The sequence below is a fragment of the Esox lucius genome, chromosome 3 (assembly GCF_011004845.1).
Source record: "Esox lucius isolate fEsoLuc1 chromosome 3, fEsoLuc1.pri, whole genome shotgun sequence".
Lineage (NCBI taxonomy): Eukaryota > Metazoa > Chordata > Actinopteri > Esociformes > Esocidae > Esox > Esox lucius.
This window is the reverse complement of record NC_047571.1, coordinates 33151713-33167428: the sequence shown is the minus strand read 5'-3', so window position 1 is coordinate 33167428 and position 15716 is coordinate 33151713. Positions and strand designations below refer to the sequence as shown.

The 15716-nt window shown below is 46.3% G+C and overlaps 1 protein-coding gene across 10 annotated transcripts in view; it reads right to left on the bottom strand.

Moving 5' to 3' along the window:
• The window catches only part of LOC105010317 (protein tyrosine phosphatase receptor type M), a 254489-nt gene that overhangs the window by 140948 nt on the left and 97825 nt on the right, over window positions 1-15716 (bottom strand). For all 10 annotated transcript variants that reach the window (XM_029119022.2, XM_029119023.2, XM_029119024.2 and 7 more), the window contains exons 7-8: window positions 6910-7022; window positions 6633-6813 (exon numbers count right to left, since the gene is read on the bottom strand). In XM_029119022.2, coding sequence (XP_028974855.2) covers window positions 6633-6813; window positions 6910-7022 — 294 coding nt within the window. The remainder of the gene's footprint in view (window positions 1-6632; window positions 6814-6909; window positions 7023-15716) is intronic.

The window sequence follows — 15716 nt, the reverse complement described above, 5'->3', positions numbered from 1 at the left end:
ATTGTAGGTGTGTGATGTCCTTGATTACCATGTGACCCAGATGTTGTAGGTGTGTGTTATGTCCTTGACTACCACGTGACCCTGTCGTTGTAGGTGTGTGTTATGTCCTTGACTACCACGTGACCCTGTCGTTGTAGGTTTGTGTGATGTCCTTGACTACCACGTGACCCTGTCGTTGTAGGTGTGTGTTATGTCCTTGACTACCACGTGACCCAGACGTTGTAGGTGTGTGTTATGTCCTTGACTACCACGTGACCCAGACGTTGTAGGTGTGTGTTATGTCCTTGACTACCATGTGACCCAGACGTTGTAGGTGTGTGTTATGTCCTTGACTACGTCCTTGTTGTAGTCCAGGGAATCGTTCGACCAAACATCCTTGAATGGTGATAGAAGCCGACAAAAGCCAGTAGCTCATTCCAGATCAAAGAAATCAAAATAGTTTTTGACGTTCTAAATGTTTACAAACAAACACTCAACTAAACAAGCAATTTTGGATCAAATCCATGACAGCTTTCAGGGATTTGATAGATTCAGGGTGAAACGACTGTACATTGGGAAGGCATCGCAGGGATGATTACCCTGTGTGGAGGGTTGCGTTTGGTGTGTAGATTAGAGTTTGGGGGAAAAGTCACAAAAGGACAGTTTGATGGGCACCGCTGTTTCTGAAGGTTTGAATTCACTGGTGTCGAATAGTTGGAGAAACAAGAGTTTGCGGAACACACAAATAATAACATCAAACAACAACAAGGAAGAACAGCAACTGCATACAGAGGTACAACAGAACAGCAACATTACATGTAAATGTCCTTGCAAAGCCAACAACACAAGGAACCCTTTCAATAGAAAACTTTAAAGGCCAACTTGGAAAATGAAAAACTGCCTCCTGTGGATTTCTAAACTGACAACGGGGGACGTTCTCGAGGTTCTCTCCCTGGCCTGTTACTCCTTTGTGGCATTTCCACTGGTGCTTTACCCAGTTACCAGGGCTACACCGGTGATTTATGCCAACATTGCTGTTTCGACTATACGGTACCAAGGAGTGAAGGAGGGGCTCAGGAGGGAAGGGAGAAGTAAACTATCAACGTGACTTGGTTTTCTGGTTACGAAAAATAAAAGTCAATATTTTTCTGGTAGTAAAATAAAATAAACAATAACGCCAAGCTCAGTGTTTTTATAACAGGGTGTTCGAACTTGAGTAATAAAACAGGCGATTGGTACTGAGGTAATGTTGTGTTGTAATAGGTTCAGCAGGCAACGTCTCGGTCTCAGCGCTCATTTTTCTGTTGAGTCAATGGCATCGTGCCATCTTCGGTCGTTCCAACTCTTTGCTTCTCTGTACTGTTGCTTTCTTTTCTTTATTTTAGAAGGAATCCATTACGAGAAGCCTAAGAATAAGCAAATGATACACATCGCTGTTCGAACACGCAGCATTTTCAAAGCACATAACGCGTCAACCCGCAAACCTCACCCTAAGTCCTAAAGTCCGGCGCTTGGCACTAAGTGAGCCACGACCCAGTGGCTGACTGGCGCTGGCCCATGTCAATGGAAACAGAAACATTTCTGGACTTAAGGGTAAAACACCAGTGCTTGGCAAGAGTGGGAACGAGGCACTACAGTATCCAGAGTAGGGCTTTGATGACCACACTGCCAATCACTCCTGCAGTACTTATTTTCAACATTTCCACAGGATCGTTTTTTGGAACTAAAGCAGAAGAGCTTGCGACAAAAACACTTCTGTAGCCAAATATTTTTTATACCATTCTGCATTTTCTATTATTTGTTTCTGTTTTTTGTTAAAGTCGGCGTTTAAACTCACACATGATAAGCAATGTCGCCACATTCCAAAACAGGGTGCCATTAATGACCCGGCCTCCAGTTCCCCGGTAAAAACTATAGCGGGAAAAAGGAAATAGGGACGTAAGCAGTGTGTTTGTTGTTGCTGTATTACACTGATAACCCCCAACCCCCCCCCCCCAAACCCCCCTCGTTGCTTCCACAACAACAAACTCAATCTATTCTGCTTTCTCTGCCTGACAAAAGGACACAAATTCAATGTGCCTTGAAAGGCTGGGCCTTGATTCGCCGCGTCTCAGACAGTATAGGAAGCCCATAGGCTGTGTGACCGGGGAACAATCGGCAGGAGACAGACCAATGTTATCTGCAGCCGAGAGACAGAGCGGCTCGCTATTCAGGCCTACTGGCAACAATGGAATTAATTAGAAGAAGAAAAAAAAAAGCGTTGTGCCCACAAAACTCCATTCCACTCTCACAGGTAGAGACGGATCCGCTCGGGAGCTGGAACACATGTGACAAGACCTGAATCCCAAATGGCTACCTGATGGATGGATTCTGACCAACAGTAAGGGGGCCATTTTGAATGTGACCGAGTTTCCTGGTACAGGAGGAAGTAGGAGCACGTTGGCTAAGAACAGATGGAGGAAGGCCTTGGTTGAGAAGAGGACAATTACATTTCTTAAGCCTCTACTATGCAGGTTTTCTGAGTTTCATGGTGGTTAAAGTTATTGCCACACAGGACTCCTTCTTCACTGACCCACAGGACTCCTTCACTGCCCCACAGGACTCCTTCTTCACTGACCCACAGGACTCCTTCTTCACGGACCCACAGGACTCCTTCTTCACGGACCCACAGGACTCCTTCTTCACGGACCCACAGGACTCCTTCTTCACGGACCCACAGGACACCTTCTTCACGGACCCACAGGACACCTTCTTCACGGACCCACAGGACTCCTTCTTCACTGACCCACAGGACTCCTTCACTGACCCACAGGACTCCTTCACTGACCCACAGGACTCCTTCTTCACTGACCCACAGAACTCCTTCTTCACTGACCCACAGAACTCCTTCTTCACTGTCCCACAGGACTCCATCATTGACCCACAGGACTCCATCATTGACCCACAGGACTCCATTGACCCACAGGACTTCTTCACTGACCCACAGGACTCCTTCACTGAACCACAGGACTCCTTCTTCACTGACCCACAGGACTCCTTCTTCACTGACCCACAGGACTCCTTCTTCACTGATCCACAGGCCCCTATGGGGCCAAGTAGATGTCTTAATGGGAAGCCACGTCATGTACCACCGTAGTGGCTCCTCGAGGGGCACCGGCACCATGTGACTGTGGTTCCTGGCTGGGAACTGCGTTCTCCTCAACACATGTCAAGTAGAAAAGAACTTGCCTGCTGTGTGATGAAGAATCAGAACGAGATGTGATTGGAGGAAACATGCGTAGATCTTCGACTAGATGCTGTGGAGACATTGGGATGAGTCAAGGTCATCATTGGAAATCAGACACAAAAAAAACTGGGAGGGGGGGTATGAAAATATGACTGCAAATCCATCATAAAACTCATAACACATGAATGCTGCCTCAACCATGCCAATGTTGCCAACACCAAGTCTCCATCTCTGACCACTCTGCATCGGTGCCAGCAGACTGCGCCACGCGGGACTGTGGCCTCATCTGGCCGTTTACATATTTACCATTCAGTTCCTCTCCGTCACCACAGGAGACAATCACAGGCAATAATCATGGAGTGGTTCTTGTGTATCTTGTCAGTAAAACACTTGGTGTATTTCTATACAAGAATTGCTTCACCCTAGACATTCTGCCCTCCGCTGTGAAGAGTGAATAAACTTCTGAAAGTGAAAACGAAATAAATAATAAAACTTCCCAAAAATCTGACCGTCGTTGCCATAAGCTGCAGTGTGCTTCACGCCCTAGTAGAAGAGCTTAACATTTGCACTCTCTGGCCTCCCTAGTGTGGTTGTAAATTACTTCTCTCAGCTAAAGCCTGTATTTCTGTCTCCCTGCCTTAATGCATTACCACCTGCTGTTAGGTGGACCATAGAAATAGCATCAATAGAACATTTCCATTCAAGTCAATAGTCCACGATGGCTTGTCCAGCTGCTGCATCTCTGTCTAGAAGTACCCTGGACGTTAGGGCCAGTGGTTTGGTGCACTTATCCAGTGGAGGGAGTGTACGAGCTCTAGAGGGTGTGCTGAGTTCACTGTACCGGGCTAACTACATCAACACGAAGTCGACATGAAGGGGGCTAACTTTGATTCATGCTGGAATGTCAGGCACTTGTGTTGTATTGCAGGTGTTGTTTTACGGCTAAGGTGCAGTGCATCCCGGGGGGGGGGGGTTGTTGTGACAGTCGACGGAACCAGAAGGCTTCAGCGTGTCATGAAATCGTCATGGCAATGACTGCTGTTGTGCTGAAAGGTTATGCATGAACACATCTAAAGACCAATACAATGTCCTGCCATTCTGAGAACTACTGAACAGCCACTTGAGTTACACAAGAAAGGGGACAAGTAATCAGAAAATCCCTGTGACAAAAACACACTTTTGAAGTCCACAAGGAAAAATATTTTTAAAAACGGGATCTTCAAGGTCTTCCTACATTTCTTCCAGCAGCTAAACAATTCAATCTGGTCATTCTAAGCATTATGCATATTAGAAAGATTTCTCAAAAGATGAGCTTGTCTGTTTGTCCAGAATAACATTATTTATGTAATAATGAAGTGACGAATACCAATGATTATGAATAGTAATAAATAATGTACTGCTAAAGAGTTCTGAAGTAAAAACACACACAGGCGCACACACACCTTTGCATTTTTATCCTTGTGGGGACCTAACACCCAACCTTAACACAGAAAACACAGTGAGTACCTTAGGTCTGTGTTAATTAAACTTTTGTCCTCACCAACATAGTAAAACGGAAACACACAGACAGTATAAATGGCAGGCTCCTGTCCCACACATTTCTATGAAAGCCTCTTCCAGCCGCAGTGCAGGATGAGTGTTGTGGCTCTGTCTATAGGAACAGTGATGTAGAGAGTGTAAGAACAATGATGTATAGCCTTGCCCTCTAAGCCTTAACGGTTCAATTAGGAGCTCAGTAAAGCCAGACTGTCAGTGTGTGTGTGTGTGTGTGTGTGTGTGTGTGTGTGTGTGCGCGCGTGTGCGTGTCAGGACGAAGGACCAGCAGAAAGCTAGACAAGATCAAGCAGTGCTTCCTCAAACACACATCAGGAGCCAGAAACATCAATCTCCTCTGACTGGTTTGGGAGGGAGGAAAGGGAGGGGACTGGTGTGGGAGGGAGGAAAGGGAGGGGACTGGTGTGGGAGGGAGGAAAGGGAGGGGACTGGTGTGGGAGGGAGGAAAGGGAGGGGACTGGTGTGGGAGGGAGGAAAGGGAGGGGACTGGTGTGGGAGGGAGGAAAGGGAGGGGACTGGTGTGGGAGGGAGGAAAGGGAGGGGACTGGTGTGGGAGGGAGGAAAGGGAGGGGACTGGTGTGGGAGGGAGGAAAGGGAGGGGAGGAGAGGAGGAGGGAAAGGGGGAAAATGAAGAGAAACACAGAGGGGGGCATAATTGAATGTAATTTAATTGAGATAGAGAGAAATAGAGAGAAAGAAAAATTAATACAGACAGACACACAGACAGACAAAAAGACAGACAAAAAGAGAAAAACTAAAAGACAGACAGAGAACCAGAGAGAGGGAGAGAAAAACAGAGAGAGACAGAGATAGACAAAGAAAGAGAGACAGAGAGAGGGAGAGAGACAGAGAGAGAGAGAAAGAGAGCCAGACACAGAGAGAGAGACACAGGCAGAGAGGGAGAGAGAGATAGACAGTGACAGACAAAGAGAGAGACAGATAATGGGGTATAGGCAGAGAGACAGACACAGAAAGAGACAGAGAGAGGGAGTTGAACAGAGAGAGAGAGAGAGAGAGAGAGAGAGAATGACAGAGAGACAAAGAAGCTGTCTGAGGGCAGGACCCCCTCAGGCCCTGTTCTGAAGGATAAACATGTTGTGACCATCTATCCCATCAGCCTATCAAATAGAAGCAAAATGAGAAGAAAGAACGACCAGGGGGTCAGGGCCTTGGTTCCAGCCCGTTCTCAACAGACGTGCAGGAGGGAGAAAACCCCATTCACATCAGCACTTATCTCGACATGAAATAGAATCAGACACAAAGTGCTGAGGTTGTGGCTTTGTTTCCTACTGTGAGTCAGAGCTGGGCTACATCCCAAATGACACTCCATACCCTAAATTATGCCTGTATGTATCCCTCAAGTCAAGTGCCCTATATAGGAAATGTGGTGCAATTTGGATCTAGTCCCTGGCATTCTAGTAGTAAGGTAGCCATGGAATGTTTAGCTGGTTAATGTTGTGAGAAGGGCAATTTGTATCATTATGGGTCCTTCTGTTGTATCTGTACATATAAGGCGTCCTCGCTAATGCCCGTGTTAAATAGACAATATCAGCACTACAAACACCAGATGTCGTTATGTTTGCCGATACATTCTCCACTGCTGTTGAATTAGACGCAGCTGCCTGGCATCAGACAAGAGCCATGAAGAAAACCTTCCCACAGACTTACAGGCCTTGACAATTATAGGGCCCTTTCTGGTGAGGACAATGTTGTGCAGAGCAACCTAGAAATTCAATTAAAGTGGCCCATCTCTAAGTATGTACCAAGTGTGTGTTTGTCTGCCTGTGTGTGCGTGTGCCTGTGGGTGCGCGCACGTGTAAGTGTGTGTGTGTGTGTGTGTGTGTGTCTGTGTCTGTGTGTTTGTAAGACAGACCTGCACACTTGGTCCTGGCCCTGAGTGGGGGTCCAGGTGCTCCGGTCCCTCCATCCAGGGGTCTGGTCAGCAGCACACTGATCTCATACTCCGTGTCAGGTGTCAGGTGGCCGATCTTGTGGGTGGTTTTGTCCACTGGCTGCAGGTCATACATGGTCCCTGAAACAGTCCGATACTCCACCTAGGGACAGGGTTCGGAGGTCAGTGCAGCTGTGCCCAAGGAACAAGTTTAACGCTCAAGCATTGGTCCGGACAATATTCAAAGGAATGGAAATACCTCGCGGTCGATGATTGGGCCGTCGCCGTTGATGGAGTTGGCGTTGAGCTGAATCCACAGGTAGGTGGCGCCGACGGCTGTCAGCTGGGGGGGGGCGATGGGCACCGGCGGCTCTGGGAGACCAGAAGAATACCGGGATGAAGAAGACAGGGATGAAAGAGCTGCTACAAGGCGTGTGTGAAACAGCGACACTTGTGAAATACGGACTGGATAAACCGCTGTCGTAATCATTAGCTCCTGTGAACATCAGCAATTGCACAAAGTGGGGACATCGCAATTTGGTTTGTGGTTTCGGTAGCCGCAAGATCAACATGGCACCAGAAGGCTAATGGATTCCTGCTCGAGGAGGACATGTTTTTACACTTCAGACGTAGAAGTGTGGAGTGTTACATCGCTGCCTAGAGTTAATATTCCCTGGTAGCTGCTATGTGAGAGCGATCACGCAGAAAGCCGAACCATGGCTCTTTATAGACACAACCACCGAGTCACACAGCCGTGGATGACAAGCAGTCGGGGACAGCAGACAAGAGGCGTAAGCTGGAAGTTCCTCAAAGCAGAAAACAAAGATGCCAAGATCTTCAGTGAAAACGCGAGAGAAACTGAAACACAGTTCCCATGTTAAAATGTACATCTCAAATACTGGAACATTAAGGGGTACGTTTCAGTAATACTGGGCATTCTATTTTAACGGTCATCTGCCAAACGCTTCACCGACTAACAGAAACATCGACTTACAGCAAACCCCCCTCTTATTAGAAATGGACCATATGTTATCCATTCAAGGATCCCTGTTTTACCCCCAGCATGTTACCTCAGGGGAAAGGCTAATTAATGAGGGACATTAAGCCCTTTGAGTCTTCTCAATGACCCCCTCTGCTCAGAAGAACCTCACTGTTCACCAGGGCCCAAAGTACTGGACGAGGGAAGAGCAGCCATTTGTTGAACTGTACCACTTTTGTGAAGCCCAAAAGAGATTGAAATGAATAATGTCCTACCTTATATATGCTGCCACACAATCACATGATATTTCATGATAAAACATCAGGACAAATTTACCCCAAATCGTTTTTTGCTGAATTCTTGACAAGGCCTGCTACCAATCCATGCCAAAGGGAACAGGGTGTTGTTTAAGATATACCCATACACTTTGACCCCCCCCCCACCCATGCCATGTCCTTCAGCGAAGGACCAGACGGGTTCAGTCTGACACTCAGGGCAGACGCGTGGGGATTAGCTGGGTTAGCTCAGGTGATGTTTGACTCACAGGGCGGAAGCCTGGTAGAAGCTGGAGATTATAGGTCCCGTGAATCAGATCACCATCTGTAGGCCATTATCCAGTCAACACTGGTCAATGTTCTGAGCCTGCTCTGCTACTGCAGCCATCTGTAGGCCTGAATTCACACTGTCAGCAACACACAGCAACAGGACAACACCTCCCAGTCCCACGACACCCTCTCTGTCTTCGGTACCACCAACTAGCATTTAGCCTAGAGGCATATTGAGTAAGTCAAGTCCTACCTAGTGACAAACAAACCCTCTGTAGGTCATCCTTAGTGGCAGCAAACGAAACCAGAAACACCCGGTTTTAAGGGATCTTCAACCTGGCTTCCATAAGAACTGGATGTGGAAAGGCCACTGAAAGGAGAATGCTACACCTTATTACATGCATGGTAGTTCTGTCTCTATAGCAACCATACTCCAGAAGGAACTTAAACCAGGAAGAAGGTAAACCAGGGAATTAATTGATTGTTCTCTGAATGTTGCAACCCCAAACCTTTTCTGTTAAGTAAGACAGCCTCTGTAACTACCAATCGCCTGTAAGCTGTATCGCATCTTAAGTTCGCCATCCAGTCGTTAGAACAACAGGACAGCCATAAATCTGTAGGATGTTCGATTTGAGGAGTTGGGGTCCTGAACGCAGCCTAAGCAAACGGCCATGATGAGCCACCCCTGAAGCCCATCAGGACATAAGGGACAGATAAGGCATGGAGCGTGTGGACGCACTGACCGTGCTGGCTGTCAGAATGTGAAGGCGGCAGGTGTCCAAGGCTGCATGCCCGTTCTGTCAGTTAAACCCCTGGATGCTTCTGTTTTCTTGTCTTCATCTATGTTTTGCATTAAAAAAAAACGCCCACGGACAACCTGGCAGCTCTGCGTCGAGACATTTTTTTCTGCACCCCACAAATGATATTTAAAAGAAAGTTTGAAATATGTTTCGATTTAGTGGTTTTGTTTCTAACCAATAGAGTGCACAATCCTGTAGTTAGGCTTCGACGCTATGACAGTTGAAGCTCATGAAGCATTTATAAGTTACTTTCATTAGAAATTGATGCGTGCATTTAATTAATTTCTTAAAACTGCCGTAGCAACTTTGAATTGCCTCTTTAACAGTGACTCCAGACATGGTGTCCTACAGAACATCATCTCAATCTATGGCCACATGAACCTATATTTATTCTGTGCATTCCAATGTTTATGCAGAAGGCAATACATAACCAACTAGTCAAACATCTTGCCAATCAGGCATAGTCCAAGACACCTGCTCCGTGTGTGGCCCCGAACAACTATCAAGCCTGACACTCCCAAACAGGCATAGTCAAGGGTGCCCGCTATGAGCAAGGACCCCAAGCGCCTTTACACCCTACAGGTTCCAAGCATGGTCAATGACAGTCAGTCACACTCTGTCTCAGGGCCAATTAAACATTAACAAGTCTGGGGCCCATGTAAAGACAAAGGCTTGTTAACGTTCACAGAGCCTGGAGCAGGTGTCTGGGAAGAGGGAACATGTGGATGTGTATTTGTGCATGTGTGTGTACGTGAGTAAATTTGTGTGTGTATTCTTCATTGTGTCTGTGGGTTTACCTGGGTATGTGTGTGTTTGTGTATTTGTTTGTGAATTAGTGTGTAGGTGTAGGCCTATACTAGTGTGTGTGTGTGTTTTAGTGTGTTTGTGTATTAGTGTGTATGCGTAGGCCTATACTAGTGTGTGTGTGTTTTAGTGTGTGTGTGTTTGTGTATTAGTGTGTGTGTGTATTTTAGTGTGTGTTTGTGTATAAGTGTGTATGCGTAGGCCTATACTAGTGTGTGTATGTGTTTTAGTGTGTGTATGTGCATCAGTGTGTGCAGTCGTCAGTATCGGTCTGTTTGCCTGTTGTGTTTGTGTTCGTGTGTGTACATGTACATTTATGTTTCACACAGCTGCACCAACCTACAAGGAACATTTTATTTTTTCCCGACTTGGGGGTTCAGGGCAAAAGTCCCAACAGGGGTTAAATATTGGGTATGTTTAGGATTGCGATTTAGGGCCAAAACGATGTGGTATGGAAATAACATGTTGTATGGAAATAACATGTTGTATGGAAATAACATAATGTATGGAAATAACATGTTGTATGGAAATAACATGTTGTATGGAAATAACATGTTGTATGGAAATAACATTGTTCTTTCTACGGTAACTCATGTTTAAGCAGGTCTCTGTGAGGCTCTATGAAGAGGAGACACGGGTAAAGAGGGGACCTCACGATGACCTATGAACCCCACACCAACACCAACGACATCCACCCATCCACTGGTGATGTCACGGTGATGTCATGTCCTTGGAGCATGAGGACATCGTACAGTCCCGCACACACTGAGGAGGCGTCTGAACATGGCCTTCCATGAGCAAGGCAATACCTCTGACCAGAAGTCCCAAGGGCCCTCCTAGGAAGTAGTGCAGTGCGGAGAGGAAAGAATGGCATTTGGGAGTCTGGTCTCCACAAAACACTGCCAGACCATTTTACTGTACGAGCAGCACATTACGGTTGGTGGCGGATGTGGTTTGAGTGAAGCTGTAAGGAGTAGCAAGATGTATGTCCTGTTGTACGACTCACTTTATGTACAAGATTTTTGCTTCACTACTGTCACTTTACCCTTTTACTCTACGGTCCCCTTTCATTCAATAATTACAGGTACTCATGCATGTCCATTACAGAGTCGCTTTAAGGAGAATTCACTGCAGATGCCTCATCAAATTTGGTGAGAATTTAAATGTAGGTATCGAGTGACAACGTTTACCAAAGCTGACGTTATCAAAATTACTGTTAAGGAACTACAAAATATTGGCCTTTTTCAGGAACTATACACTAATGGGAGATAAAATGACCAACAATATGGCTAAATTGTCTTTATTTTCTCATCCCGCAGCAGCATTAACTAGAGACTGTTGTCAGTGAAACAATTGGAGTGGTGGTGTTAATGAAAGAAGGCCTAAAAGATGCCTAAAATTCACTTCAAAACTAATCTTATAACACTCAAATCCACCCTCTCAGAATAACTATAACTTAATATTGTAACTCCAGAAAAACCTGGATTCTAATTAATACTAGTGAGATTTCCCCTAGAAAAATTACATTTAGAGCTTATCTGAAGCTCAGATTAAGAACTTATCTGAGTGTAACCGGGAGCTACAATACAGACACAAAAACCACAGATTTATTGTATTACATTTTGTCATTTAGCATACATTCTTATCCTGGGGGACTTATATTAGGTACCAGCTTGTATACAGCCAATAAACCACAAGTGAGAGCTGTTCTTAGATACGCAGACTTTAGCTGTGGTTTATTGGCACAGAGATGTCATATCACTATTACAAACCACGTGTTGACATTATTAGAACAGTGAAGAAGTTAGGGTATACATTCTCATATGATACGGCATTCAGCCAATCAGTACTCAGTATTTCAGTCCCCCAGCTTATAACAGGATATAGTGCATGTCTCTGGGGTCAGTGAAAGCCCAGTTGGTAGTTTGAGGGGTTGAACATGAAACACAACAGCAGAGACAGTGAGAGAGTACATCTGTTTGAAAAAGGGTTCTGGAATTCTACCGATGGGTTCTGGAGGTGTCAGGATGGAACGTGGAGCTGTTAGATTGGGAGCAGCTCAGATCGGCTGCGACTGAATCCCCTGAAAGCGGTTTTCACCACGGAGTGCAGTTGGACAGCTAAGATTGGACCCCAGTTGGTGAGACAGAATGGGTTAGGACATCACTGTGTGTGTGTGTGTGTGCGTGTGTCTGTGTGTGTGTCTGTGTGTGAGCCGACAGTGCCATACGCCAGGGTCAGCGAGCAGCTGTTGCCACGGTGATGTTGACCAGGCAGCCAGCCGGCATGGCGACAGCTGTCCTCTAGCTGCCACACACAGAAACACACACGCACACACACAAATACACAGACACACACACACAGACACACACAAAATGATGAAGGCAGACACCAGTGTGAATAAAATACTACAGTTTTATGCACATGGACAGTTAGTTCAGTTGAAGCCACTGTTGACCCCCCATCCACTGAAACTCTGACAAGGTCTGGAGCAGTGTCCATCAGTCAGTTATCTACTGACAACATCCACGTCCCCATACTGGAGCAGTGTCCATCAGTCAGTTATCTACTGACAACATCCACGTCCCCATACTGGAGCGGTGTCCATCAGTCAGTTATCTACTGACAACGTCCATGTCCACATACTGGAGCGGTGTCCATCAGTCAGTTATCTACTGACAACGTCCAAGTCCACATACTGGAGCAGTGTCCATCAGTTAGTTATCTACTGACAACATCCATGTCCCCATATTGGTGCGGTGTCCATCAGTCAGTTATCTACTGACAACATCCACGTCCCCATACTGGAGCGGTGTCCATCAGTCAGTTATCTACTGACAACGTCCATGTCCACATACTGGAGCAGTGTCCATCAGTCAGTTATCTACTGACAACGACCAAGTCCACATACTGGAGCGGTGTCCATCAGTCAGTTATCTACTGACAACGTCCAAGTCCACATACTGGAGCGGTGTCCATCAGTCAGTTATCTACTGACAACGTCCAAGTCCACATACTGGAGCGGTGTCCATCAGTCAGTTATCTACTGACAAGGTCCATGTCCACATACTGGAGCAGTGTCCATCAGTCAGTTATCTACTGACAACGTCCAAGTCCCCATACTGGAGCGGTGTCCATCAGTCAGTTATCTACTGACAACGTCCAAGTCCCCATACTGGAGCGGTGTCCATCAGTCAGTTATCAACTGACAACGTCCAAGTCCACATACTGGAGCGTTGTCCATCAGTCAGTTATCTACTGACAACGTCCACATCCCCATATTAGAGCGGTGTCCATCAGTCAGTTATCTACTGACAACATCCACATCCCCATATTGGAGTGGTGTCCATCAGTCAGTTATCTACTGACAACGTCCACGTCCCCATATTGGAGTGGTGTCCATCAGTCAGTTATCTACTGACAACGTCCACGTCCCCATACTGGAGCAGTGTCCATCAATCAGTTATCTACTGACAACATCCACATCCCCATACTTGAGCGGTGTCCATCAGTCAGTTATCTACTGAAAACATCCACATCCCCATATTGGAGCGGTGTCCATCAGTCAGTTATCTACTGACAACATCCACATCCCCATATTGGAGTGGTGTCCATCAGTCAGTTATCTACTGACAACATCCACATCCCCATCCTGGAGCGATGTCCATCAGTCAGTTATCTACTGACAACATCCACGTCCACATATTGGAGCGGTGTCCATCAGTCAGTTATCTACTGACAACATCCACATCCCCATATTGGAGTGGTGTCCATCAGTCAGTTATCTACTGACAACATCCACATCCCCATATTGGAGCGGTGTCCTGATTTTTGTGATGATCATGTATCGGGCTAAATTCCCCCTCTCCTTTGGGGCAAAATGCCACTGAGAATATATTGGTAAAATGAAAACAAAAAACTTGCGGAAATATAAGGGTCAAGGTATAGCCTAATATAAGTTTAGTTAATAGCTAGTTAACTGAGCATATATTAACGTCTAATTTAATAGGCCTATCAATAGCCACTGATATTGAATTAATTGTTCAATATTATTGATTTAATGTTTTTAACTTATTACTTTCACACGGTTAAGAAAACATATTTGAAAATAGTAATCAAAAGTTATTTAAAATTGCAATAAAATGTATACATTGCTTTTAGCCTTTGGATATTGGAATGTGCAATAACACAATAAAAATTGGTGTTGTTAACTCACTTAAATACTGCTATAATGATTGAACTATTTTCAATGGTAGATTATATTGATAAAATGATTTTGACACCAATAAATCAATAAATACCAGGGGGAATTTTCCCCATGGGGGGGGGGGGGGCATTTAGCCCCGATAGTGGGGTAAAACACCCAATTTACATGGTTTGGCATTTGATTAGTTCTGCCCAATATATATTTTTATAATGCTTTTTTGAGTCAGAAAATTCTGATATCCTTTAATGGGAGCATTTTGCCCCAGGTTAGCCTATAAGTTTTACATATCTGCCTCCAGAATAAAATAAATCTAATAATTTTTTTTCCGCACTGATGTTAACTAGCTCTGTTGCGACAGTTGGAAATGCTAGCTGCTCCCCACCATGTCCAGTGATCACACTAAGGCAAGTTAGCAACTCCTTTTCGAAGGGTTTGGTCGCCCTCACCACAAAGCACCCCTTTAACATTCCTCTGCTGATTGCTGACTGTGATCCAGAAGGCCACCACTGGAGCGCCCGTCAGACTACAAAACACCCCCTCCTATCTAATAACATCCAGCCTTCACGCCGGCAATGTTGGTTCAGATGTAAAGGTTGCCACTCTATTGTGAAGTCAGTTGAACGCCTACAGATGTAAGCCCCCCCCCCACCCCCCGAACACTGACAATCGATCCACAGAACGCTGCTGCCCCACTGCCTGTTAGCCAATCAACTCCCTCGTCTCGTTGACTCTCTGTCAACATCTAGTGAATCTGGCTCCCAACCGACCCCTTGATCCCTACTTAGGAACCTAGGGCACTACTTCTGACCAAGCCTGCGTGAGCCCGGGTGAACAGTAGGGCGCCACACAGGGAGTAGTGTGCTGGCCGCGAGTCGGCTTGTTGAGATGCAAGAGGTCCTCATTATGTCTAGCCGGCTCTTAATTGGTCCAACAGCAGGAAGAATTGATCCACTCCTCATCTCAGCTTGGACAGGAGCGGATCACAAATGCCACCCTACTCCCTCCGCGGCGCACTTCTTCTGACCGACGATCAGTGGGGCTGGTGAAAAGCAGTGTCCCCTCCGCAGAGACGTGTGGGCCGGGAGCGGGGGAGGACAGGGGAAATGATGAGCTTGACTGGGGCCACTTTCATTTTCTCTGGCTCCTCTCATTAGTGTGAAACAGCCATAGCCCAGCACGCCACAGAGCATCGCCGGCCAGCACCATGAGACCCCAGGTAGTTGGAACCAGCATGACACTCACACACACGCACACACACACACACACACACACCACACACACACACATACGCACATACACACACACACACACGCACATACACACACACACACACACACACGCACATACACACACACACACACATACACCACCACACACACACACACACACACACACACACCACCACACACACACACACACACACACACACACACAGAGACGCTGGGAGGAGAGTTGTTATCTCCCTTTGAGAAGCTACTGGCCGCTCTGCAGGAGGGGGCCTGTAGAACAACCTGATGGGGTGGTGGCGTTCTCTGGAAGTGCGCATATATGAGCAATGCACTTCCACAGACACACACACACACACACACACTTAAATCGAAAGGAACATTGGCATGGGTAAGCAGAAGTGATTATCCCAGATAATCAACCATTCACTCTCCTCATGGCACGGAGAAGACAGGCAGAGGATCGTTATGAAGGACGAGTCGGGGGTGCTGAGGAGAGGAGGGA